Source organism: Mesocricetus auratus, unplaced genomic scaffold, assembly GCF_017639785.1.
Source record: "Mesocricetus auratus isolate SY011 unplaced genomic scaffold, BCM_Maur_2.0 Super-Scaffold_6730, whole genome shotgun sequence".
NCBI lineage: Eukaryota > Metazoa > Chordata > Mammalia > Rodentia > Cricetidae > Mesocricetus > Mesocricetus auratus.
The window spans coordinates 16,710,793-16,738,132 of NW_024429184.1; the positions used below are offsets into that span (position 1 = coordinate 16,710,793).

The 27,340-nt window shown below is 46.7% G+C and overlaps 2 protein-coding genes across 2 annotated transcripts; both read left to right on the plus strand.

Annotated features, from left to right (window-relative positions):
- The first annotated feature begins 5,015 nt into the window (after positions 1 to 5,015).
- On the plus strand, positions 5,016 to 11,368 carry Fam205c (family with sequence similarity 205 member C). Its single transcript, XM_040739727.1, has 5 exons — positions 5,016 to 5,217; positions 5,647 to 5,692; positions 6,319 to 6,379; positions 7,496 to 7,983; positions 10,820 to 11,368. Exons 1-5 carry the CDS (start codon positions 5,071 to 5,073, stop codon positions 11,062 to 11,064), a joined length of 987 nt encoding a protein of 328 aa, XP_040595661.1. The 5' UTR covers positions 5,016 to 5,070; the 3' UTR covers positions 11,065 to 11,368.
- An 8,672-nt stretch (positions 11,369 to 20,040) lies between these two features.
- LOC106021834 (protein FAM205A-2-like) lies at positions 20,041 to 26,919 on the plus strand. The gene is made up of 4 exons (XM_040739735.1): positions 20,041 to 20,255; positions 20,830 to 20,875; positions 21,314 to 21,374; positions 22,772 to 26,919. The coding sequence occupies exons 1-4, from the start codon at positions 20,112 to 20,114 to the stop codon at positions 26,739 to 26,741; spliced, it is 4,221 nt and encodes a 1,406-aa protein (XP_040595669.1). The 5' UTR covers positions 20,041 to 20,111; the 3' UTR covers positions 26,742 to 26,919.
- The last annotated feature ends 421 nt before the right edge of the window (positions 26,920 to 27,340 follow it).

The following is a 27,340-nucleotide window of genomic DNA, read 5'->3' on the forward strand; positions in this document are numbered from 1 at the left end:
AGATGATTTCAAGTCCATGTTTGTTGCTGCATTTTTACAGTAATTAAACAATGGAACTAATTTAGATGCCCATCAGCAGATAAATGGTTAAAGAAAATTTGTTACCTTTTCATCCATAGTAAAATCAAATAGAAATCATGTTAAAAGGAACAAGCCAGACTCAGAAAGATGAATACTTTGTGTGTTTTCTCTCATATGTGGAGTCTACATTTAGATTTGTATTTCTGTGTGTGTGTTTTGAAAATAATTGTATAGAACTGATGCTACTTCTTCCTTAAATATTTGGTGAGATTTGCTGGTGAACAAATATGTACCTGAAACTTTCTTCACAGTGGTAATGTTTGGCCATGAGATTTTTAGTAAAAATGTGATTTCTTTAGATAGAAGACTGTTCAAGTTATCTATTTCTGTTTGATCCTCTGTATTTAAAAAATGGGTTGTTCATCTCTTAACCCATTTTGTGCTGCTATAGGAGAATGCTAAAACTGGTGAAGTTATAAAAAATAGAAATTTATTGTTTCAGTTGTAAGCTGGGAGGTCCAAGATGAAAACTCTAGATTCTGATGAGAACCTTCTTGCTGTGTTGTCACATAGAAGAAATCAGGAGGGCAAAGGAGTAGACACTGTCTCCATTGGGCAAAAGAGCAGGAGAGAGGATGTGCTCCCGTAACTGCTTTGAGAGTGTCATATCTTCCTAACACTGTTGGTTAACTTTCTGATATGCATATTTTGAGGGAATATATTCAAGCCACAATGGTCCATTTAATCTGTCAATTTATGGAGATTAAAATGTTCATATTACAAATGTATTATCCTTTTAGCATTTTTGGAATTTGGCATTAACCACCTCTTTTCATCTTAGCATTGGTAGTTTGTACCTTCTCTCCCCCACACCCACCTTCCGTCCTGTTTTTCTATAACTTCTTAGACTATGAAGGATTCCAGACTTAATGAGGGTCCTGTATCCTAGCTGTGCTCTTTGGCCTGAGTGAATCATATTGAAATTTCTTAACCAAGTTTCTAGGGTTTCCTAGGATGTCCACAAGTCCATGTCCTGACATTAAATAAAAAATTGAGTGTGAAGATAAGGGCATGAGCTGGGTGTGATGGTCTTTAATTCCAGCACTGGGGAGGCAGAGGCAGGCAGATCTCTATGAGTTTGAGACCAGTCTGGTCTACAGAGTGAGTTCCAGGACAACTAGGGGCATACAGAGAAAACTTGTCTCAAAAAAAAAACGAGGAAAAAACCCCCAAGAAACAAAAGATAGGACATAATTTCATCTGAGTCTAGAAATTTCCCCCTTTTGGAGGTCAGTTGATGTCAGATCTGTATAAATAACCTAGTACTCTATTACATAAGATTTTAATTTTAATATTTACTTATTATGACAAGTTGCTAGATCCTCCCCCTAGAGATTCTGAGTCATTTTGTGTGAGGTAAGGCCTGGATAAACATATTTTTCCAGCCTCCCTGAGATTTGACACGAGGATGGAGAGCCGCTGGTGCCGATGACCTGAAAAAGGTTCTTCCCTGCAGCCATTGTCGGGGACTGGGACTGTTAGGAGGGCTTGTGCTGCCCTCCAGTGGCTCTATGGAGGTACTGAACTATGTGCAACACATTAGTAAAGATGCTTGTGTGTAAAAGCGGCCGTGGACCTCTGTCCCCAGACCCTGAGAACACCTCGGGGGTATCACCACTGTTTCCTGAGTGTGAGACGCAGTCGTATCTTTCCAAAGGTTTTCTTGGAGAGACAACACTTGCATCCATGGTGTGTTTGCTCAGCTATTTCTTTACAAGGCTACCCACAGCTTCCTGGAGAACTCTGATGACAGCAATCATGGCACTGCAGAGTGACAATGGGAGCAGGGTCTGCCTTACGCTTGTTTCCTAAAAGCAATTGGGTGGACACTGGGTCACCCAGTGACCACAGAGCCGTCTCACAGACTTCATCTCCCTTGTTTCCTGTTGAGACACGAGCTAGGACACACGTGATGGTCTATACACTTGTGACAAAGTGGCCCAGTGTGTCCACTGCTCGATGGTGCCTTTGTTCAGGAACAGGGATCCCACCATGATCTCCATGCAGGCAGGCGTCTTCTGCCGACTAGCAGCAAGTCAGCACAGAAACCTATGCTGGAGGGCACTCTGCAAACACACACTTTGCCCTAGCACGGAGTTCCAACTCCTCAACCCTGAGACAGGAGCAGAGCCCGCCCGGTGAGTCAACGGAGAGGAGAGTGCAGAAGCAAGTCTTAGTGGCGTGGCTAGGTCACAGTGGCTGTGGGTCACCTGGGCGGCAATTGGCACACTAGTAGTAGGTTTACAGATTTTTTTTTGCCTGGGTAAGAAGTCAGGAAGTAAAGCCCAAGACCTGTCATTGTAGCCTAGAAGGCAGCAGATGCCTCTGGAAGTTAGAGCTGTCAGTCGAATGTAATAAAATCCAGTGGGGTGTGCTGCGAGAGCATGTCTGCAGTCAGCATTTAGGAGTTTGAAGTGGGAGGATCTCTTGAACCCAGGAGTTCAAGCCTGGCTTGTGTGGCATATTGGGACCCTGTCTCAAAAAAAAAAGTTATACAGACTGGCTATCTGAAAGCTGTGCTATCAGACGTACTTTGGATTTTTAGACGTATTTGCACATACATAACTACCATGAAGCCTCCTGGGTTCCATGGATACCTCGCAGATGCAGACTCAAGGCTGTTTAATGCACCTGTGCTTTGACTATGGACTGTCACATGAGATTAGACATGGAATTTTCCACGTGTGGCATCAGGCTAGAGTTTTTAGAAAGTCAGACTTTGGAACCTTTTGAGTTTCAGAGCAGGGATCCTTGACAGTAAGAGAAACCTCTTTCCAGGCGCGTGGACATGCTGCTAACCCGGTGATGTGCCGATTGTATGAACCGTATGTCACTGGGACCAAAGCATCTGGCAGACAGGGGGGTGAGATTTATGTTGGCTCATTTCCAGTCTCGGTTTTCGCAGTGGGGAAGCATGGCAGGGTGGCTCAGCCTGTGGCAGTGGGAACATGAGGCAGCAGCTGTTCCCAGGGTGGTGGGCCGGGAAGTGGAGAAGGGAGCTGATTCAGATCTGTAACCTGCAAAGACCTGCCCCGATGAACTGCTTCTGCCAGCTCGACCCCTCGCGAGGTCTCCAGAGACCCCAGCGTCAAAGTAAGAGCTGTGAGGTTATTCCCCATCCAAGCCTTCCTGCTGTTTTCACTTGGCTTTTGCTAACCTGTCATTTAGTTTTCTGTGTTTGAAGAAATCTCTCATTCTGTCTTTTCATAAAGGATGTTGAGATGGCTCAAATCCATCTTATGTTCACATGGGAACTTTTCCTAAATCATCTTTAATCCAAAATTGATGTTGTTTTGTAGATAGGAGACATTTAAGGAAGACATTCACTGATCCATTTATTCAAAAATTTCTAGAATATTCTTCCTTGTAACTAGTAAAAAAAAGTCCTTATAACCATAGTTTTAAAATTTTTGTTATGATATGCTTAGCATAAAATAAACTTACCATTTTAATAATTTTCTTGACATTTATTTATTTATTATTTTCTTCTGGTGTTGGGGTCAAACTAAAGCTTTCTCTCTGCTGGGCAAAGGTCTACCAGTGAGCTCCGTGCCCATCCCTTAATCATTTCAGAAGCACGAAAGCCATTCAAACGCTGAAGTGTCATTACCACTGTTAATTTCTAGAACAGATAGTGCCCCTATTAAACGGTACTTCATACTTTCCCAGTCCCTGGAAAGGATGGCTCTTGCTTCAAAAAAGTTAGCTTTGTCTTTAAAACTAGACTTTTTGAGTGTCCTGTGGACAAGCAGGAAATGCAATTCTTATCTACCCACCTACCTTTTGGTCCTGTCTAATTCAGGATGAGCACAGATCAAATACTTACCACGTCTGATTGACGGAGGGCTGGATGCTAAAGGAAGGACCAAGTAGCCTTTTCAGAGATTTTGAGCCAAGACCACTCTTAATCAGAACAAGAATTTCTCAAAGAAGTTATTGGAGACATGCTGTCCTGTCACTAAGGGCCATGAAGTTGACATTAATGTGTGGATCAGTGGTCATAGGTAGGGTAGGCATTGGGGGATGAATGAAGGAAATTTTGCTACGCCTAAGGACATTCAGATTTTCATAAACATATCACTTCTTGGCCTTTTGGCCAAGATCAACTGCAGATTTTCATAAACACTCAAATATTGTAATCATGGTGGTCTCAACCAAAGATTCAGCAGTTTGTAGCCCTTGATAAAAGTCTTGCCAATAACCTATCTAATGGAATAGGCCAGATGCAGAGACAATTGGAAAGAATCACGCCTTGGATGGAGCTTTCAAAGTCAGTCTTGTGTGATTCCATGAAAGGCGCTGTTGATGTCATCCCGCCCATTTCAAGATAGACCACAAGCCTAGCATAAGTCCTTAGTTCTCAGAAACATTTAGGACAGCAGTCACAAAGGTTTTGTTTTGATTTTTTTCCCCTGACCTACTTTACACGATCTTCTTCCTAAACCTTTCAATACTATCAGTCATTGGCTATGACATTAAAATTAAGCTTTTTAAGATTTAACCATATAATTCCTGCCCAAACCTGTTGTATGATTTTTAGTTGTCTCCTCAGTACAGATAATGTAGTTCACGGTATTCCTCTGACTTAGGCTCTGGCTTGTTTGAAGTGTATGTAATGTGCATAAAGACTGTTACCTAGAGACAATTGCCAGACTGTGGAACTATAGAGAACGGAGCTGTCACAGTACAGGGAGCAGGGAAGCGCGAAGGGGTGGATGCCACCTGTGGCTGTGACATCTTTTGTCACGGATTCTTCAGCCTGTATAGATAACTGACACCCTCATCTGAATGTTGAACCACCACATGACTTTATCCAAGCTAGATGAAGGTCTGCAGTTATGTGCCTGCTCTGTGGAACAGGAGGCCTTTGTGAGGTAGTGTGGTAGCCTGGGTGTCTCTTCTGTGAGGCAAAGAGTCAAACTCTAGAACGCAGAGGCATTGCATTCTAACACCCTGGAAGCCTGGGAGAGGGATGACTAGGGAAGTGGAATGATGTTGAGCCCTACTTTTATTCTGTGGGATGTGGGGTACCCATTGTGTACTTACGGATCTATCTTCATTATTGCATTGATTATTTGGCATGTGAAAAGGAGCTATCGAGAATTAAGGTTGGGACCTAACAGTAGCTGTTACAAGGTAGGGAAATACTATGACTTCACCGTCTCTTGGTTATCTTACCCCTTGATTTTTTCTTTTTAATGAGGATTTCTTTCACTGGATCCCAGATCAGCTCTTATTTGGGTCACTATCTTGGTTGGTGACCTCTGGGACCTTTGATAACTGAGGTCCTTTGGATATTAGAGTTGCCCATCATTTAGTTTGCCCCATCTTTTTCTTGCCCTTGAATCCAACACAGAACTTGTCCGTGAAGCGGGATGGAAGGTGTAGGGCATGAAGAGCCTCAAAATTGAGTCATAAATGAGAAGAGAAAGACCAGGATGACGAGATGGGAAGGCAAAGCTGGAGAACAGCAAAAGCTTAGGGGGCATTTCTGGATTTTGTTGTACTTTAGATGTGAAAAAAATTGTGTTTCCACTTCATATTCTAATGCTTTTGTCTTTCAAGTGTTATCGAAGAGTCAAACAAAGATCTAGAGATAGAACATCAAGAGGTAAATCCCGATTTCTTTGGCTCCCTTCTTCCGTGGGTGAGGTTTCCACAGATGCTGACCCTCTGTGGCGACTGGCACCGGAAGCCAGGCGTTTACAACGCTTGAGGACAGTGCCATAAACCAATGACAACTAAAGAAGACACGTGTGTGGGAAGGAGACCAGGCATACTCCATCTTCTGCCTGACCTCCCTGAGATAAAGTACAAGGATGTGGAGCCAATGTCCTTAATTCTGTCATTTTCAAGTTTTAAAGTCCTATGAAAGTCATGTTACCTCCCTCTTTGCTCTCCACAAAATGGGTACTAACAGCATGGTTGGGGACAGGACAGCATGGCAAACAGTTGCAAATAGAGCATTACTCTGAGGTTGTGGGTCACCCATCCTTCAGAAACCTTCAGCTTCTTTTTGCTATTGTTGTTTCTCAAGACAGGGTTTCTCTGTGTAGCCCTGGCTGTCCTGGATCTCTCTCTGTAGATCAGGCTGGGTTCAAACTCAGATGTCCACCTGCCTCTGCCTCCCAAGTTCTGGGACTAAAGGTGTGCACCACCACCACCCAGCTGCCTTCAGCTTATAGGCTGTACCCCCTGACTTTCCATCCTGCCTAACACTGTGTCCTCTCCCTTCAGTTAAGAGAACGTCCAAGGAAGAAGCTGAGAAGCTGCAGAAGCTGCTGTCTGTCATGAAAAGGTGACCTCTTGCTCGCTCTCTGCGGTCTTCCAGCCCCAGGCTGGCTCTGATGATTGCTTAGCCTAGCCTGGGTGAAGGATGAGGATGGGGATGCTGACTAGCGAGAGACACACCATGGATTGAGGGTACCAGTCCAAGCTGAGAAGCCTGCCAGGGCAGAGAGGGTTCGTGTGTGCCCCGAGAGGGAAAAGCCATCCATTTTACTCAGAGTCCTATTGTTCTGCATCTCAACACTCACTAGTGCTGACATCATTCCTGTCGTGAGACAAGAGAATTGCCTTGGCATAAAGAAACCATTTCCGTCCCATCTTTGCCCAGCTACATCCTTTCAGGGCTAGAGCTCTGGGTCTGGCTGAATTCTGCTGACACATGTATCTCCTCAGAAGACCTGGGATACCCTCAGCCAGTCATCTTAGACTCTCCCTTAGGACTTCTATAGAATAGGAGTGATTCCTAAGAACTGCCGGGGATGCCAGGCAGTAGTGGCGCACACCTTTAATCCCAGCACTCGGGAGGCAGAGGTGGGCGGATCTCTGTGAGTTCGAGACCAGCCTGATCTACAAAGTGAGTTCCAGGACAGCCTCCAAAGCCACAGAGAAACCCTGTCTAGAAAAAAAAAGATGCTGGGGACAGCAGCAGGGACACCCCTAGTTCTTAGAATGAGGAACTCATTTCTCATAGTTTGGATATACTGTTTACCAGGTACCAAGTTTCTCAACTCCCCCCAACCCCCAAAAATTAAAAAAACAAACAGATTCAGGCTTTACGTGGTGGTGTCCTTGGTGGCACCCATCAGCTAATCACTTGGTTCCCATCTACCTGTTTTTCTTTTTTTCTTCTCGTTCAGCTTCTCCATACAGTTGGCAGAAAACTGACCCAAGTTCCCAGTCCTCTCTGAGGGCTGTATCCTCTGACGGGTTGTTTGAGACTCATCCTCAGACTCTCAGCCCAACCACAGACCTTACCAACTGAAATTTCCCCCAGGAAGAAAAGCAGAGTGACAGACATCAGGAGGCATAGGCCAGGCCTTGGAGGGTGCGGGAAGGGAATTAATCTCCCCCTCCTCTGAGGGGCAGGTGCCACGCTGTCTCTAATAGTCGCCATTTTCCTTCCCAGCCAGGGCTGGCTTCCTCAGGAAGGAAGTGTGCGGAGGCTCCTGTGCTCAGATCCTTCGTGCCCAATCTGCAACGCTATGGCTCTGGAAATTCAGCAGCTGCTGGGGGGTGAGAACAAACAGACCTCTCCTGTTCCACTGAGACCATCCCAGAGCTTTCCTTGCCTGGAAGCATTGTCTTCATCCAAAGGGTTGTCTGACAAGAGTCCAGAGCTCTGTTCCCAACACTCCAGAGACATTTCACTGGCCTCCAGCCTCACACCGTCACAGTCAACAGATCAGAAATCTTCAACTCAATCAGCTGCCCCATCAACTGGTGATGCCAACATCCAGTATTACTGTCCTGATCATGAGCAAAAACAGGGACCTCAGGGGTCAAATGTGTCCCCGGATGCCGGCACGCTGTCTTCGTCAAGTGAGGAAGAACTCGGGGTTCCTGCAAACCAGCAAAAGAAGAAGAAAAGCAAGAAACTTGTCTTGAAGAACGAAGGTCAGCAGCCCTTGAGTATTAGATTCCTTCTTTCTCCTGGGACCCAGAGCTTTCTGAACCTGAAACAATGCCCCATGACCTCACATCCCCATCACCAGCTGTTCCTATATCCCAAAGGTCCCAAGGTGCCTCTGAGTATAGGGAGCTATAAATGCATGCATTTTCACATTGAGTTTTCCCTTGATCTTTGGAGGAGTTCCTGGGGCATCTTGTAGCACACCACCTCACCACTTCCCATATTTTCAAAGCTCAGAAACCCAACAACCGACAGCCACTGAAGGATGGGCTACCATCCCCTCAACTCTGGCCACTACAGAATAGATTCCAACCCTATTCCATAGCCTAGGTTCTACTTTCTCCTTCTTTTATTTTAATTTTATGTATGTTTTTTATTTAAATTAGAAACATGCATGCTTCAAATGTCAATCCCAGCTCCCCCCCTTCTCCCTCCACCAGCCCCACCCCCACCCCATCCCCAGCCCAATCCCTACATCATTCCCCAGGGAGGGTAAGGCCTTCCTTGGGGGGGATCTCCAGAGTCTGTCATTTCATCCAGGGCAGGACCTAGGCCCTTCCCCATGTGTCCAGGCTGAGAGAGCATCTCTCCATGTGGAATGGGCTCCCAAAGATCATTTGTATGCCATGGTGAACACCAAGGTCCCAGAGATTTCTGAGGCCTCCTCACTGACACTACATTCATGGAGTCTGGATCAGTCCCCTGTTGGCCTCTTAGTCCTTTATCTTCATATTGCCTAAATTTCCCTACACTTCAGCTATTGTCAGCTTTTCCCCTATACTCTCAGACTTGGGCATTTCCATTGACAAACCCAGATTAATGTTCTGATTCTGGCTCAAGTGTGAAGTCTTAATGTGACACCTGTGGATATGGCAGTGGTAGCCTCAGTGGGGCTACAGAACTCTCTGGAGATGCAGAGAACCACATAGTGTAAACCCTGAGATGTGTTAGAGTCTGTCTCATCAGCTCCAGGGATCTCCCTGATTAAAAGCCGTTTCTGACCTCAAGAGGGTAGCAGCCTTGCCCTGGAGTGTACCTGCTGGAGTTCTACCTCCAGAAGTGGTTGAAACAGCACGTTGATTTCTTTCTGGAGCTGGTCCCTAAGGATCCAGAGTCTATTCGGCTACTTCTAGCTCCTGCAGTCTTTGGCGAGTTTTCCTCAGCTGGAGCCCTAGTGGCCCTTGACAATGCTGATCTGTAATGATCTATTGCGGCAACAGGACCAGCCCATGGTTGATTGATGGGACCAAAACATTGTGGCAGAGCCCACAGATTACATGTAGGAAGACCTGCAAAGGTACCGTCCTTGCCTCCATAATTTCTGAGACTGAAAATGACTGTTTACAGTATTGCGGGAGCTCTGACAGCAACTTGGTTCTGCTCTTCCCTGCAAAACAAGTCTGAGACACACAGATAGTAATCAGATCCCTACTTAGGTCACACTGCTGAACACTGACAGACTGGCCAGATGTTACTGCTGGCCCTAAGCTGCCCAAGCCTTCCCTCACACAGTCATTTAGAAACTGGAAACACATTTGCTTTCCTACCAGGGCTGCCTGCTGTTTTGTGGATCTCTCTGAGCGATTACCCTGGCAATCCTAGTCAGTACACAATCACAGAGATAGGGCCTGAGCCCAGCAGAATTGCTGAGTCAGTCTTACCTTAATAGTGGCGTCCTAAACCCTGGGCACGTGTTCACAGTGCCGTACACCGTATGCAGAGATGTATTCTAGGCTGAAGTACAACTGAGAATGTGCTCCTGACATTCCGCAATCACACTTACCGTTCTCAAACTAAATTTTTACCTAAAAAAAAAAAAACCAACCCTAGAGATATGTTTGGAGAAGCCCCATTCAGACAGGCAGGGACAAAGGCTATAGCCACACAGGGGACCTTTGGGAATCTAAACAAACAAAAGAAAGCACTGCTCCAAGACTCCTTTCCCACTAGGGTTCCCAAGTACCTCAGATCTAGAGTGAGTCCTCGTGAAAGAATTTTCAGCTGAACTAAAGACAGTAGAATAGAGCCAAGGTGACCTAGACTGAGCAGGGTGCCCTAAGGCTCTGCCCACTGAGCCTTTGGCATCTTGAAGTTCAGTTGGGACACAATAGAGATGCAGGTACTCTGTATGTAACTGGGGACCAAAGTGAATAATCCAACCAGAAGGTCCCCTGGACCCCTTAGACCAGAGTGAAGTCCAGTCCTCACCTAAGCAGGGAAAATGAAGGACCTAGTGGAATCCAAACTTTCTAAGAATCACAGAGCACAAACAGACACTTTGCTGAGGGTCATGGGCCAGGAGAAGCAGAACCCCAGGGCTGCTTGGCTTCCCATTGCCTCTTTAGGATCTTTCTCAGATAGAATTTTCGTTTAAGCAAGTTGCCTTCAGCGAGGAGGGACTGGTAAGACCTCTATTGGTAGATCCACCATCTCTATCCCCTTGAATTTTGGTTCCAAGACAATACTTTCACCAGTTTCTTCACTGGTTCTCAGAGCATCCTTCAGGATTCCTTGGGACAGATAAAATGATCTACTTAGCTTTTAGGATAAATCAAACTATCTCACCCAAAGGTTCCTGGGGATGCTCAGCCTGGGGTGCCCAGCTCTTACAAGACCAGACCTCACAATGCCAACTTATTGGGCCAACATCTGCTGGCCCAGTATTTGCAAGTCCAGTATTCAAAGGGGCTTCATTTTTTAAATAGAAAAATTACAAGGCGGAATTCTTCCAGGCCATTTTGCAGAGGTAAAACATGGTAGGGCTGGGAGATGGAGGGTCTGATGGGTGAGACGATACTCACTAGAGTTCCACCTTCCCAGAACCTCCAGAAGCTGAAGCGGAAAATAAGATGACGTTCTTTTCACACTGGGTTAACCCTGAAGTTAAATGTGAAAGGCTGGAAGAACCCATTGTCCTGTCTAAGTCTGAAGTAGAGGCCAAACCCAAGACTGAAGAGCCTAAGAAAAGCCAAACTCCTATCAGAGACCACAAGGAAAGAGCCAATAAGGAGCAGACTATGAAAGACCGGAAGGCCAAGCCTCTCTCTGCCAAGAAGACCAACTGACTTGCCTCCATTCCAACAGTGCCTACACAGCTCCAGCAATACCTGCCTCGGCCCAACCAACCCTGGGCCCCACAGCTACTCCCACAAATGCTTCAAAAATTGTTCACAATTGATTTGTATTAATCAATGTCAGATTTCCTCTCACCTCAGCAGAAGGCACTGGTTAGCACAGAGAGGATAACCATTTCAAGCCAAAAAGAGTTTGTAGGTTCCCAAAGCTCTACACCTTCCCTAAAAAGGCTGTCAACAGTCATTTCCGTGCAAGTGAAGCATGGCATTCTCCAAATATACTCTGTACCCATAAGCAAAGAGTCAGCTGTATTTTCTTTTGTTTTCATTGCTGTGTGTGATATAGACTAGTCACTGTATAGACTAGACTGGCCTTGTGGTATAGGTGCTTAAGTCTGCCTTTCATTTTGATGGGTCAGCATTCTATATAACTCCTATGGGACTTGTGCCGAGAAGGAAGGGTCCTTGCTTAAGATACTTTAACTAAAAGTGTAGATCAGGCTTGAATTCCCATAGGAAACAAGCGACCTATCTTTCCCTTTAAAAATGTTCAATCTATCTCTGTGCTGGTCATTCACGCCCCTTTACAATTATTCTGTCAGCTCCACCCAAACTAGCCCTTCATGTACTTCAGAAACTCAATAAAGTAGTTTGGAAGCTAGAAGGAAAGAGAAGGAGTGGAGGAAGGAGAGAAAAGACAGGAGGAGAAAAGAAGAAGTTCTGGAGAGATCAGGGAGTACAGGGCACTAGGAAACTACAGCCAGTGCGGAGTGGGGAGGAGATGGCAGACTGGAAGCCAGAGGAGGCCAGCGGCTCAAGCAGGAAGTTATCAGCCAACGGGAGAGCAGCCGGGCTAGCAGGTGAGAGGAGGACTTGGCACTGTCACACTGAGAAATGCAGAGCTCCTTCATGGTCTTGAGTCCATTAGTTCAAGGAACGTAAGACTGGCAGCTGATTGACGGGAAAGCGACTGGGTGACAACAAATAGAATTAGCTTTCTTGATGGTTTTTGTTTCATAGAAGTATAAGTTGAAGGGGCGTGGGGTCCACAAAGGCGACTTTTGTTTTGTTTTGTAGTTTACTGAGTACAGTGTAAGAGGCAGTGAGGGAGGGTAGCAACTGCCCTCCAGAGTTGGTCTTTGTGTGTTCTTAAAGATAGAAAAACAGTTCTTCTGGGAGGTGTTGGCATAAGCTTTTAATCTTAGTGCTTGGGAGGCAGAGGCAGGTAGATCTCTGTGAGTTTGAGGAGGCCAGCCTGGCCTACAGGGTGAGTTCTAGGACAGTGCTGGTAACAGAGAATCCCTGTCTCAAAAAGCTCCCCCCAAAAAAACCCAAAACCAATAAACAAAAAACCCTAAAACCAAAAAACAAACAAAACAAAACAAAACAGCTCATGCCAGTTGATGGTCAAGAGAGATAAACTGGTCATTTGAGAAGCAGGTGAAGAACTAGAAGGAGCCGTACTAAGCACCACACTGAAGACTAGCTGGATCCATTTTTGTTGGTGGTGGTATTAATGAAGGTTAGGAAGAGGAAGTCTCTCCACATACAAATGAGTGTGGGTAAGGACCAAGAGGGAGGAGTGAGTGAGCTGGGAAAGGGCCTTGGCTTTAAGGGGAAGAGCATTGGAGAATTGGAGCTGGAGAGCCGGAGGCGATGGTTTCTGGAGGTTACCATAGAAAGTGCCTGTCACTAAGGAGTTGGAGGCAGGGAGACCCCAGATAGGTGGGAAAGATGGTTGGAGCTGCTGATCACAGGTGTGAAGCAGCTGCTCTTGAAACTGAGAGCAGCAAGAGAGATTCAGAGAAAGCTCTGAACCCACGGATCTGGATCCTGGAAGAACGGGGACCGGAGACGGAGAAACAGGGCCCGGACGTCCTACGCTCAGCATGGATGAGGGAGGATTTGGAAGTAGACCAGGAGGAAAACTGGGAATCAGAAAGGAAAAGAGGGCACTCTTAAGTACTTGGGACGGATCCCTGGCCACTGTGTTCCTCAGAAGGCAGCATGTCTGCTGCATCCAGCTAGCCTATCTCAGGGGAGGGCAGAAGCAAGGGCAGGAAGGACTGGGCTCCCCTGCGGTGTGGTATGAGGCAGGGGTGGGTTACCTTTGGTTCATAAGGAAATCCAGGATCTGTCACCATCCCATCAAGAGGAAGTGGTAAAGGGAGTTGCTTCCTCTCATAGGACCCCAACGTTCAGCACAATGTGTTCACTGCTAGCAGGATGCAGAAACCCAGCTGGGAGAAAGTATGGATGTGTGTCATCCCACCTCTCAGCGGTGACTCTGTGTCTAAAGGAAGGAAGGTCTGCCCTTAGTTGATCCTCAAAGCGGCCCAGGCTCGCTGAGCCAACACCCATCAGGTGTTTTCCTGGAGCATCCCCAGAGATCAAGGGGGCCTTCCAACAGGCATCCTCCCTGCCCTCTGGAAGCTAGGCAGAAATCCACAGAATGGGGGAGAGGGTTGGGGGTGCTAGAGGGAGGCCTGTATGAAGGGAACTGATTGGCTCAGGTGGGAACCCGAGTTAATGTGTACACTTCCTGGGTTACCATGGAGTGTGTGCCTCCCATGCCCTCCTCCATGCTGTTAACTGGCTCCTACTTCATGGCAAAATCAGGCAACTGATCCCCAAGAGTTCTTATCCTATTTTTCATAGAATATATTTTGATCATACTCTTTGCCCTCCCCCAATTTCGTCCAAATCCTCCCTACTCATATTGCTACCCATAAACTTATGATACCCCCAAATCAGGACACCACTCAACCCTCTGCAGTAGATGGTGCTTGACAAAGAGACCCCCAACTGCGTATTGTGGAGAGAGACTGTGGAGCCCTCAAGTGGGCTGTCTTTATTAAAACCCTCTCTCAAGGCTCAGGGATCTAGGTGGAGGAAGAAGCAGAAAGATTGTAAGGGCCAGGGGTGGCGATGACTCCAAGGATACACTGTCTTCCCCACCAATTCTTAACCTTTTCACCGCCCCACCCTGCTCCATCCTAGAAGGGAGGTCATAGGATGTGCAGAGTGCAGCAGAGAATGGATGAGTGTGTACCTGTGTGTGTGTGTGTGTGAACATGAGTGTGAATGCCCATGATGGTCAGAAGAGGGCAACTGATACCCTGGAGCTGGAGTTACAGGTGGTTGTGAGCTACCCAATGTGGGTGCTGGGAGCCAAGCTCTGGTCCTCTGCAAGAGCTCTCAATACCTAAACCATCCTCCAGCTCCTATTTAGTTATTTTGTTTGTTTTTTTTTTCAAGACAGTGTCTCACTATATAGCTTTGGCTGTCCTGGAACTCACTATGCAGACTAGACTGGCCTTGAACTCACAGAGTTCCACCTGCCTCTGCCTCCCAAGTGCTGGGATTAAAGGCATGCATCACTCTGCCTGGCTTATTTAGTAATTTTAAGGCATAGATTCAGCAGCACTAAGTACATTAATAATTTTGTGTGAGGATCACTATTTCCTGAACTTTTTCATCATCCCAAAGAGAAACTTTTGTAGCTACTGGACAATAACTCACCGTTCTTCCTCACCAACCTAGGCTCTGGTAACCACTGTTGTAGCTACTGGACAATAACTCACCATTCTTCCTCACCAACCTAGGCTCTGGTAACCACTGTTGCTGTTCGTCTTTATAGATTTGCCTGTTGTGGGCATCTCACACTAAGTGATGTCACACAATGTTTGTTCTATTGCATCTGTCTTATTTTTAACATCTTTAAAGTTCACTTATATTGTGATGTACCAATATTTTATTACTTTTGTGGGTCAAATGATATTTCATTATAGGTATGCATTACATTTATTTGAACAGTTGGATTGTTTCCGCTTTTTGGCTAATGTGAATATTGTTACTTTAATACTCGTATGCAAGTATCTTTTCAAACCCTTATGTTTCTTTGAGACAAAACTGCCGAACCATTGTGATAATTCTATCTTTGGCTTTCTATAATAGCTTTTTTTTGCCAAGAGAATTTCTTTTTAAAGATTTATTTGTGTGTGTGTGTGTATTTGTGTACTGTGTACATGGCTGATGCCCTCAGAGGCCAGAAGAGGGAGTCGGATCCTTTGGAACTGGAGTTACATACAGTTGTGAGTTGCCATGTGGGTGCTGGGGATTGAACCTGGATCTTCTGGAAGAGCAACCAGTGCTCTTAACTGCTGGGCCATCTCTTTAGCCAGTATCTTTAATTTTTAAAGAATTTCTAAGCTCTTATCCATAATAGCTGCACTGTTTTGTAGTCACACCAGCAATGCACCAGTGTTACATTTTATTCTTATCTTCACAAATACATTTTTTCCCCAGTGGTCATTCTGAAGTGTGTGAGGTAGCATCTCACTGCGGTTTTGATTTGCATTTCTCTAATGTCTGGTAATGCTGCTCTTTTTGTGTGTTTATTGGGTATATGTGAATCTCCTAAGAGAGATATTTATGGAAGCACATTGCCTATATTTGAATTGGGCTTTTTGTGTTGTCTTAATTACTGAACATATAATTGCTAAGCGCTACTGAGAACTTTGGAGTAGCTGTTTCCATAGTTCTGACTTTTCCAGGATGCTGTATGTTGAAATTATATAGTGTTCCCTTCATTTAGTAATATGTATTTAAGTTTCCTCCTTGTCTCCTTGCAGCTGGCTATCCATCCATGCAGGGCTTGAGACCAAGGACCATATGCATGCAAATACATATGGTAAATACATATGGGACTGCTGAACTGCTACCCGACCTTGTTTCTTTTCCTCCCTTCCTTTGACCTCCCTTGCTTCTTTGTTTCTGGAGACAGGGTCTCACTATGTAGCTCAGGCTAGCACTGAACTCATTATCCTTCTGCCTCAGACTTTCAAGTGCTGCGATTACATGTACCACCACATCCAGCTTAACAGTATCCTTAGAAAAACAGGGTTTTTTTGAAGTTACAATATTTTAAATTACTTCTTTGGGAGATTCATGCATTTATACAATGTATTTTGACCATATCGACCCGCCACAGGAGGGAAGTTCATCCTGACACTGTAATCCTAGTCTACAGCCCATGTCCGGGGAGGTCAGAGGCCCTAGGGTAGAACCAGCTACTGCTATTTTGCTATATGCGGTCAAATTGTCTTCTAAATGACTATGCTTAGACCCATAGATGTTGGCTGTTCCTAACCTTTGTCAGAGCAGCTTCTTTTCTGCAGTGGGAATAAGTCAAAGCTGAGATGTGTAACTGGCGGTCGTGCTGTGAGTGAGACTGAGTGTCCCAACATAAATGCAGTATCTCTATGAATCCCTCCACAACCACCACCATCAGGGCTCAGTGACAGCACGGATTCAAGGGGAGGGGAGAGCTGCGAACTGCTGTCTTCTGAGCATGGCATGCCCACCACACTCATGATCTCACAGCGGCCGTGGCTGCCTCCACAAGACTTGTACAAGGTCAAGTCAGGCGAAACCCTGGTGTAAATGAGAGCAGGTAGTCTCCAAGCCCTGCCTTTGACGGAGGCGCTGTTAGCATTGAGAGCTGCTGGGAACAGACACTCATGAATATGTGGTCATTGGTTGCATTCCCCATGTTCCACTGGATCCTCCCCCGCCCCACATACAGCCAACACTAACTGGATGTTGTGGGCTATTTTTTTAAAGACATGAAGTTAGAAAGGGAGCTTGTTGGAGGGGATAAAAGGAGGTAGTTAATATCATATTTGTATGTATGTAGGAAATTCTGAAAAATAAAAGTATTTTTCAAGCTAGGTATGGTGGCACACACCTATAAGTACCAACACCAGGGAGGTAGAGACAGGTAGATTGCTGAGTCTTGCTAGCCCATCATCAGCCTACCTTAATTGACAAACTCCAAGCCAACCACAAGCTTCTGTCTCAAGAAAAATGACATCTGAGGTTGACCACTGGCCCCCATGTGCATTTGCACACACCTGGCGTCCTCAAACGTACACACACTCACACAAATTTATAGCACTAAGTGTCTATATTAGAAAAGATTTCAAAACAGTAATCTATATCACTAAAATTAGAAAAAATAAAGCAAGCAGACAAAAAGAGGCAATAAAGGATGAAACAAGAAAAGTAGATTGAAAAAATCTGGTTCCTTGAAAAATAAAACTCTAATCATATCTACTGAGGGGATGAAATTTGCCAATATGAGGCTCCAAGGAGAAGACCTTGCTGTAATGCCATAGGAATTAAATAACAGAAAGTGTGTTACAGTGTTGTGGCTGGCACTGACCAACTTAATGGAGCAGACAGCATCTGCAGGCTGTAGTGTAAAACAGTTCACTCTCTTCCTGTTGGCTTAAGAAATTAAAGTTGATGTTAGTAGCTTTTTCGTGAAACACTAGCCCAGATGGTCTCATTGATGGATTCTAACCAGAACCACGGGAAATACTAATAACACACAACTTTTCTAGAAAACAGAAGATATAGGAAAGCTTCCAGAAATTTTTTTGAAGGGAGGCAGGCATGAGATAGCATCTCATGTATCCAAAACTCTTCAATTTATTCTCTGGCAGATTTTTTTGGACAAGTGTAAAAAGCAGCCCCATTCTTTTCCCAAAATATCACAAGAACTATCTCTAGGCAACTTACTAATATTCTTCCCTTTGAAACCTCTTGAGCTGGGCCCTCATTATTTATAAAGCTGTCATTAGCATTGCCTTCTATGCTCCTACTAGGATGGCCCATTAAACCCCTCTTAAAGCTTCAACAACTTTTCTAGTCCCAAGTTCCAAAGTCCACATTACACTAATAAACATTGTCAGGCCTGACACAGAAATACCCCACTCCTGGCACCAACTTCTGTCGTAGTTGTGTTCTATTGCTGTGAAGAGACACAATGACCAAAACAATTCTTATAAAAGGAAGAGTTTAATGGGGGCTTGATTACAGTTTGAAACGCTTAGTGCGTTGTCATTGTAGGAAGCATGGCAGCAGACATGGCAGGCTTGGGGCTGAGGAGTAGCTGCCAGCGACATCCAGACCCATAGGCAAGCAGAGGGGGGGAGGGGAGAGGGAGAGGGGGAGGAGGAGGAGGAGAAGGAGGCCTGACATGAACTTCTGAAGCCTCAACCCCACCTCCAGTGACACACTTCTTCCAATAAGGCCACACCTCCTAATCTTTCTAATCCTTTCAAACAGTTGTACTTCTGGGAACTAAGCAGTCAAGCACCTGAGCCTCTGGGGCTGCTCTTATTCAAACCACCACACTATGTCCCACTTTATCCTTGAAGCTGCAATTCCCGCTTTGTCTCAGCCTTCTGAGTCATAGGAGATGCCTGCCTCCATTCCCAGCTTTGGTTCCTCTTTCGATGTCGGACTTCCTCTGCTAGCCAAACAAACAAACAAACAAATCAACAAATTAAATATACATTATCATCACTCCTAAATGTAGACACACAAAATCCTCAAGAAATAGTAGCAAGTCCAACCTTTCAATATATAAATTAAGACCAAAATGGAATTATTCCAGGAACTTAATGCTAAATCAAAATTGTGAAATATCAGTGTAAACTACCATAACAGTATAAAGAGGAAAACTATACGATTGTAACAATAGACATAGAAAAGACATTTGACTACTTTCAACAACTTCCAAGATTTTTTTAAAAAAAGTAACTTAAAAAAACCTTTCATCTGGGTGGTGGTTCACATTTTTAACTCCAGCACTCTTTGTTTCTGACCCGTACCTACGTTCTTTTCCCTGAGCCCCTGTGTACTTCTCAGTCACATTTCCAGGCAAGGAAGGAGAGTTTGAGAGAAGTTCCTCTGTCCCAGCCACTCTTCCTTGCAACACGCCTGCTGTGCCAAAGCACTGCTTTCTGAGGATGACAACTTATAAGTAGGCAACATAAGAATAGCTTAGCAAGTGGGGCGTTGGTGGCGCACGCCTTTAATCCCAACACTTGGGAGGCAGAGGCAGGTGGATCTCTGAGTTTGAGACCAGCCTGGTCTACAGAGTGAGTTCCAGGACAGGCTCCAAAACAATGCAGAGAAACCTTGTCTCAAAAAAATAGCTTAGCAACCTATGACTCCACTAAGCTTGGGTTATACACACACCCCTCCCATAGTGCACTTGGGTGTGCAACACCCCTCTCATATACCTAGCAACAATCTAAGACTCCCTTTTGTATTGAGCTTCCTGCATAGGCATCTCTAATGAATTGGATAAGTTTTTTCACTCCTAACAACAATCAAACTTAGACAGTTCCTATCCAAAGATGTTTCAATTACATCCTGTAAGAGAGTAGAAGGACTGGTAAGGCCTGAATTAATTTGGGCTGCATATAACAAGGTGCAAGTATGTATTCTGGGTGAACTTTTAGAGAGAACCCCCTATTTGCCATCTTATGCCTGTGCATAATTGTGTCTGCTTATGATTAAGATCAGATGCATTATGGGAAGGAGCATGCACAGTAGCAAAGAGGTTATATAACAATCTGTCAGTCAAGATAAGAATCAGCTATGCAATCAAACTCTTCCTTCTCTTAAGTTCCGTAACAGCAAGTGCCAAACAGTAGCTACTCATGTGGCCCACTGTAACTATTCTAATGGCATTCTTTCTTTCTGATCTATGCTATCACTTTGCTTTGACTAAAATGTGCTACTTTGCAAATCTGTGTGTGCAAAATTTCAAAGTTTTGAATAAGATGTCAAGAACCTGGAAGCACCAAACCTAGACTCTGACCACCAGTAACACCTACACAGTTAGTGTAGCAAACAGTCCAACTACAGAGTTGTAAAGAAAAGAGCCAAGCCAGCAGGCTCGTATACTGAGAGTGAGTATGATGTGAAAATAGGGGACAGGCACAGCTTGTGAGTGTGACATATTCAAACCCAGGATTCATAGCCTTTAAAGGTGACTGAATTATGGTATGAGCTTCTCTTATGGAATGGAGGGCTTTGTGATGCCATCCGGTGGACCAGTTCTATCCTCTGTGAGGTGGGCATGGCCAGGCTCAGCCCTGGGAGATACTGGGCACTAGGACTCTAAATGTCCCAGGAGTAGGGATGGCTGGTCTCCTCGTGTTAAAGGGGTTTGGACCATGTTGAGCTCTACCTGCTTTCTGTGGGATATTGGATATCCCTTATATGTCTATTTCTACATCTTCATCGTTATTTTAATTATCTGGCAAGTGCAACAGAATTACCGAGGACTGAAGTGGGAACATAAAAGGAGCTGCTGCCGGGTAGGAAAACCTTTGACCACTCCCGAGCTAGCCGAGAAACTTTCAGGCTCCAGTGTCAGCACACCTTCCCCCCACGACCTCACTGCCCTACCTCACAGTTCGGATATGATACTTTCCAGTGTATGATACCTTTATTCTGTGAGGCTGGAAGCCTTCCCTTACCAAAAACCTTTCTATTGGCTTATTGGTTTGAATAGAGGACTACCATCATCTCAGATCTCCCAGTACAGGAGAATTTCCCAGTTTAGTTTGTTGTGTCATTTAGATGCAGAAGGTCGTTTGTATAAGAACACATCCTATAATGTGCCTGTTGTCTTATCCACAACTTCTGTAGAGCTTCACTCAGTGGTTGGATAGGAAGTGGAGTTCAGGTCAGTTTCCACAAGAACCAGAAGGGTGCAGAGGAGGGAGATTGGGGTGAGAACGGTGGAGCATAGCCAAGCCCAATGTAGGAGAGTACCAAAATTGCACAAGCATAGTTGGAAGGAAAGGAAATGTATACGACCCTTGTCACACTACAGACATGAAAAAGAAAACAGTTCCAGCTTCACATTGTGATCTTTTTCTCTTTAAGCGCCATCGAAAAGTCAGGCAGAGGGCTAGAGATGCAGCATCAAGAGGTAAAGTCCCGGTGTCCCCTGCCCCTGTCCCCTCCTGCCCCCTGCCCCCTCCTGCCCCCTGCCCCCGGGAGAGCTCTTACTCCCCTGCCCCCCGAGAGCTCCCATGGTCCTCTTCTCCATAGCCCTGCCCAGTGCCAAGTGACATACGCACTGGATGGAAATCAGAAAGTAAGACTGTTAAAAAAATCCTCAGCCTCACTCCCCTGACAACAAAAGGATTGAGAAATGAAGATGTCCTTAGCAGTCATTTACTAGATTCCTTTCACCCGTAGGGGACAGTGCATTTTAAATGGCAAAGGTGGATGCAAGCGTGCTGTAGAACACTCAGTCTAGGTGCTCAGATTCCTCTCCCTGAGCTTAAGACTTAGCATTCAGATTCCCTGTAGAACACCCCTAAAATGCTCATTTACCACATAACACTGTGTCCTGATTCCTCAGCCAGGAGACTTTCCCAAGAAGAAGCTGAGAAGCCATGGGAGCTGCTCTCTATCATGAAAAGGTGACCTCTTGACCTCTGTGGTCTCTTAACTGTAATGATTTTTAGGCCTACTTTGGGCCAGGGGTGAAAAAAGGGTAACTATTCCTATTCGCATCTACCCCCAGTCTGCCCACGAAATCTGTCATTTTCCCTTTCCCGGGGAGATCTATGCATCCCACCTTGAGCAACGTAGCCTCTCAGGGTCTGTGGACTGTCGAATGGTTACCCTTTACTCTACAGCCAATGTCCACTTATGAGGGAGTGCACACCGTGTCTTTCTGGATCTGGGTTACCTCACTCAGGAAGTTCCATTTATTTGCCTGCAAATTTAATGATCTTTTCTGAAGGGAAACAGGGGAGGAGTGGATTTTGGAGAGAAGGGGGGGGGGGGGGAGGACCGGGAGGAATGGAGGGGGGGTAAAACTCTGTCAGGATGTAATGTACGAGAGAAGGAGAAAAGGGGTGGGGATAATGAGGGAAGGAGGACCACACTGAAGGCGGGTTCAGCCACTGAGAGGCTGTCAGGGCAGAGGTGGTTCACACACACCTCAGGAGGGAAGAGCCACCCAGCACCCAATCCTCTGTTAGAGTCTTAGCAGCTCTGCAGTTCAGAACTGACTAGTGCACACTTCGTAAAGGATACTGCTGCTGTTGCACCAGAAGTTTTTGTTCTGCCTGGCCCTGCAGCCATTTAGTCCCAAATAAACACATGGAGGCTTATATTAGTTATAAGCCGGCCAATGGCCTAGGCTTATTATTGGCTAGCTCTCTCTTAATTATTAACCCATTTCTGTTAATCTGTGTATCTCCACATGGTCTTGACTACTGGTGATGCCCAGCCCTCTTGCTCCCTCAGCAGATACATGGCATCTCCCTCAACACTCACTGTCTCTGTTCCTTTCCCCCCCCCTCCCGAATTCTCCTAGTCTGGTAGCTCCAACTATACTTCCTGCTTGGCTACTGGCCAGTCAGCATTTATTAATCAACCAATAAGATAAGTATATATTCACAACCCACAAAAGGACATCCCCTATCAAGAGTGAATTTAACATAAAGAAGTCACATGTCATACCTGCTTCCAGCTACTCCCCTTTAAGGGTAAAGCCCTGGGCCTGCCTGGACCCCACTGACATTGCCTCCTGTCTGTCTGGGGGCGGAGAAGCAGTTGCTGGGCCACCTTCAGCCCGTCATCATGTCCTCTACTTAATTCCTAGAGAATATGAATGGTCCACAATGATTCCCTGGGTACAGTAGCAGGGGCATCCCATATTTTGAGTGGTTCTCACAGGGACCTCATTTGCCAGTGTAGGCTGAAAAGTGTGGGACTGGAGGAGAGGCCACAGCACTCCTCAGACAACATTCCTCCAAGGAGGGAGATGTCATTCCATCACTAACGGTGGCCATTTTTCTTTTTCTAGCCAAAGCTGGCTCCCCACGGAGGGAAATGTGCGGCAGCTCCTGTGTGTAGATCCCTGCTGCCAAATTTGTGATGCTGCAACTCTAGAGATTCAGCAGTTGCTGGAGAGCGATAAAGGCCAGATCTCCCCTGCTTTGCTGGAACTGCCACAGGAGTCTTCTTGCCTGGACTTGTTGCCCATATCCAGTGTGCCGTTTGACCACAATATGGAGTTTTACTCTGGGCACTCCACAGACTTTTCACTGGTACCTGTGACCCAAACACTAACGGAACAGTCAACACAGTCAGCCAGTGCAGTTGATATTCAGCAATTCTGTGATGATCATTTCCAGGTAGGACAGGAATTTCATCAGGAAGACATGGCCATGGTCTCTGAGACTGTGGCGTCTTCAAGGTTTAGGGAGTCTGTGGTCTTAGTGGATGTTGGGGAGACGATGCACAACAACCTGAACTGTGTCCAGGAGATCCAAGGCCATCAGTGTTTGAACTCACAGATCTGCTTTCAAACCCTGAGCCCAGAAAGCACTCACGTCACACATCCGATGGCCGTATCCGTTGTCAGCATTGTCCCACAGCCATTCCTCAGTCCTGCGGTGGTCAGGCTTCTTGAGCTACATGTGAAAAAACTGATGCATTCCCAGAGGTGGGGGCTCCCCAGACGCGTAGAGGAGTCCCTGAGTCAACTGATGCCAAACCCACCAATGTACTTCCAGCCTGAAAATAGCCATAACCAACACTTTTCTTTCATCCTGAATAATACTTCCCAAGACTGTGGAAATAGGTTTGGGAGTATTTCCCACCAGATCTGGCATGCATATGCAGACAGCCAACCTATCCAGACCTTTTGGGTTTCTGAGTGGTCTAATGTGGACCCAGAACAAGAAACACACCGTGAACAAATCCCAAACCCTGGGGGAAAGACTTTATTCACTCCTGACCATAACGTTGTACGTAGTATCTGTCTGCAGCCTGAGGAACAGGCTAACGACTCCAGGGACAATCTTCAGAAGAAATTCACTCAGTTATTCTGTGGCCTCCCTTCTATGCACAGTGAGTCCTTGGTCACTACCTTCCTGGGCACTCAAGATCTCTCCCAGGACAGGCCTAGACGCCCCTGTGAAGATTCTCATCTCTTGACAGAGTCCTCAACCTCACCCTTGCCCCTGCCGCCCCACACTCCACCTAAGGCAGCCCCTCCTCCTTCCTCAATTTCTCCCAATGAGTGTTTATATGAGCATCAAGAGGCTCAGATCGCCGTGCCATTTCTGACTCTGGCCGAGTGTAAAACCTTGGAATGGCACCTTCTGCAAAGACAGCTTCAGCTTCAGTGGGGCCTCCCAGCCGTCATCCCCGGATCTCCCTATATGCCGAGACACATACAGTACAAGCCATGTAATAAGGCAAAGTCACGCGAGACTTTAAAAGCCCCCTGGCGAGGAAAGTGCTTCTCAGTCCTCACCAGAGACCTTTTCTTTGTCCCGGAGCACGTGCGCAGGCTGCTGGAATTCCACTTCCAGAAGCAGCTGATTCACCTTCGCTGGGGCCTGCCCCAGAGGATCCAGCGCTCCATTCACCTGCTCATCTCCTCTGCTGACCAGCAGGCCCTGTCCTGCAGCAGCAGCGGCGGCGGCGGCGGCGGCGGCAGGGCACTAGCCAGTGTGAGCATCCCTCAGCCAGGCAACCCAGAGGCCGATGGGTCCGGTGACAGGTTCGCATCCGCAGTGGACAAAGGGCCGATCCCCATGCCACACTTGTTTGCCCAGGCAAAGGAAATGTTGAAGAGCCACGTTGATTCTAAATGTGATCAGATCCACCAGGGCAAGGTCCCTGCCTGTGTCCAACGCTCCTGGGGGTTCTCCAGGAGCTTGGCAGCAGGGACTCCTTTCCCAAGCATCCCACCATGCCAACCCCTGGAGTCACAGGCGGAAAGTAAACCTGACCTACATCACAAAGTTGTTCCTCAGGAACCAAGGGGGGACCAGGAGAAGCAGGCCCTATCAGGCACTCTCATTGAACACTGTAAGCGGCCCCAAGCCCTGTCTGAGGAGACCATCAAGAAACTGGAGACAACTTTACGACATAAGTATCTGGCCTTCCTGTCAGGCCTTCCTGCCGTGTACTGTGTGACTCCCTCTAGAACAACATCCCCAGCAATTGTTGGCCAGTTTGCAGTCACAGAGATGATGCCTAGGCCTGTTAAAATTCCACAGGAACCCCTAACACTTGAAGACCCACATCTGAGTGGACTTGAGCCTTGTCCTGGGAATGGCAGAGAGACTCCAAGCCCTTGTCCTGGGGATGACAGCAAAATATCAAGTCCTTGTCCTGGAAATGACAACAAGACATCAAGCCCTTGTCCTCAGGATGACAGCAAGAAATCAAGCCCTTGTCCTCAGGACTACAGTGAGGTGTCAATCCCTTGTCCTCAGGACGACAGTGAGGTGTCAATCCCTTGTCCTCAGGACGACAGTGAGGTGTCAAGCCCTTGTCCTCAGGACGACAGTAAGGTCTCAAGCCCTTGTCCTCAGGACTACAGTGAGGTGTCTGTGAATATTACAGAAGAGGTCCAGCCTGAAGTGCAGGAGGAAAGGACAGAGATGGTGCCTCTAGGGAGCCAGATTCCCAGCCCTAACCCATCTAACAAAGAGATGGTGGAGAGACTGAGTTTCCATCTGAAAAAAAAAGTCCTAGAGATAAAGTTGGGAATTCCTATAACGGCAAATGAGCTTCTAGAGCCAAATGCAGGGGACACAGAGAGTGAATGCCTGCAGGAACCTGTCAGGAGTCTCAGTATCCCAGAAAGCACCGCGCTACAGAAACTGCCCAAATCAGGTGACCTTCCTGCAGCCCCAGATGCAAGTACCGTCCACCTGGGAAAACGGCCAGCCGCTGCAGGGCAGGCTGTGTGTCACAAGCCAAGGCAGCCTAGCTCCAAAGCAGTGCCCCAGCGCTCTGCCCCAGAGAATGCGACCAAGGCCCAAGTGCCCTGTGCTCAGATGGAGACCAGTGGGGAGAAGCTCAGCCTGGAGGAAGCCCTTAGCACTGAGCCTCAAGACCCAGGCAAGAGCAAGTACTCAGACCATGTCCCCACACTGACAGAAAAGAGCCACGAGCCAGGGAAGCCCAAGGCAGAGGGGGACTCTGGAGAAAGGGGTGCAGGTCTGCAGATTTCCCTGACCAGTGAGAGAACACACCGTGATGCAGACCAGGAGCCGGAAAAGGGGCCTGTGCGCGGGACACCCCAGGGCTCCTCACAGCACCGGCCTAGCTTTCATCTTGAGAGTCCCTGTCCACCCAGCTCCCAGGAGCCCCCTGAGCTGGAGTTCCCGGATCCACCTCCAGAAGTCTTCATGGAGATGGAACCTGAACGTGACACTCAAGACAGCCAAACCAGGACAAATGCCATCCGGCAACCTGCAAGGGTTGCTGTGGTCCCCCAGCCTTTGGCCTCCCAGGCTTCCCAGGGCCTTCCTTTCCCACGCCCACAAATTCAGGGAAAGCCTTTTCGAGGTCAAACTAGGCAAGACCACATTTCACGGGGGCGGGTGGTGCCAACCCCTCCTCACGCTAGCCCTAACCTTCCAGAGGCTAGCTTGAAAAATAAGGTGAAATCCTTTCTTTACTCCATTAACCCCAAGATAAAAGGCAAAACACATGTGGAACCCATGGTCTCAACACCTGCAAAAGTGGCCAAAACCAGCAAAGAAAATGTTGACAAGGGTCTGCCTCAAGCCAAAAGCCCCACTAAGAAAACTAAGGCAGAGAGCTGCAGAGGGCCCAGGGCCCAGTCTGCTGCACCCACTAAGAAGTCAGTGATGACACCCTTCTTAACTGCTCCCCATATTCTAGACAGTAAGCTCCAGCCGAACTCTCGGCAGCATGGCTCTGTCTCAGTATCAGGCCAGCCCCGACATTGTCCTCGGCACTGTCCTAGATTGGCTTATGCCACTCAATACAGAAACCCACCCTAGGTCCCAAGCAAGGTTTACCTCAGAAGTGTTGTTCTGTTAATGGAGACCATTCAGGGCGATGGTAGCCTCTCGGCTCCCCCTCCTCGCTACCCTTTAAAGAGCACTATTGTTGTCATTTTCTTTAATGAACAGGTGGGTTAAAGAACCACCCAAAATATATTCTGTATCTGTAAACAAAGAATTCTCTGACTCTTCTTATCTCTGCTGTCTATTATTAAGGGTATGAAGGAAGCAATGGCGTCTACCCTATCCAGGGAGGAGGTTTAGTCCCAAATTCTCATACTTGCTCTACGGAAGGACCATTAGTATATTCAGGGGATGCTTTTGAGTTTATTAAAAACAAGTAGCTGAAAAGAATACACATAGCATATGCGACAAGCATTACCACTGAGTGACAGAATCTCGTTTATTCCATTGGTGTTGGGAATATCTTTCTAAGATCTATCTAGAAACCTGCTTCAGCCCTTTTGCCTGGTTCTCATGCTTCAGCTGTGTGGCCTAGGTGCCCCCTGGAAGGAGGCTCCAGTGAATGGGGGTACTATACAGAGGAGCTCTTGTACTTGGGACAAAGCCGCTGTGTTCCTGACTGGCAGGCAAGG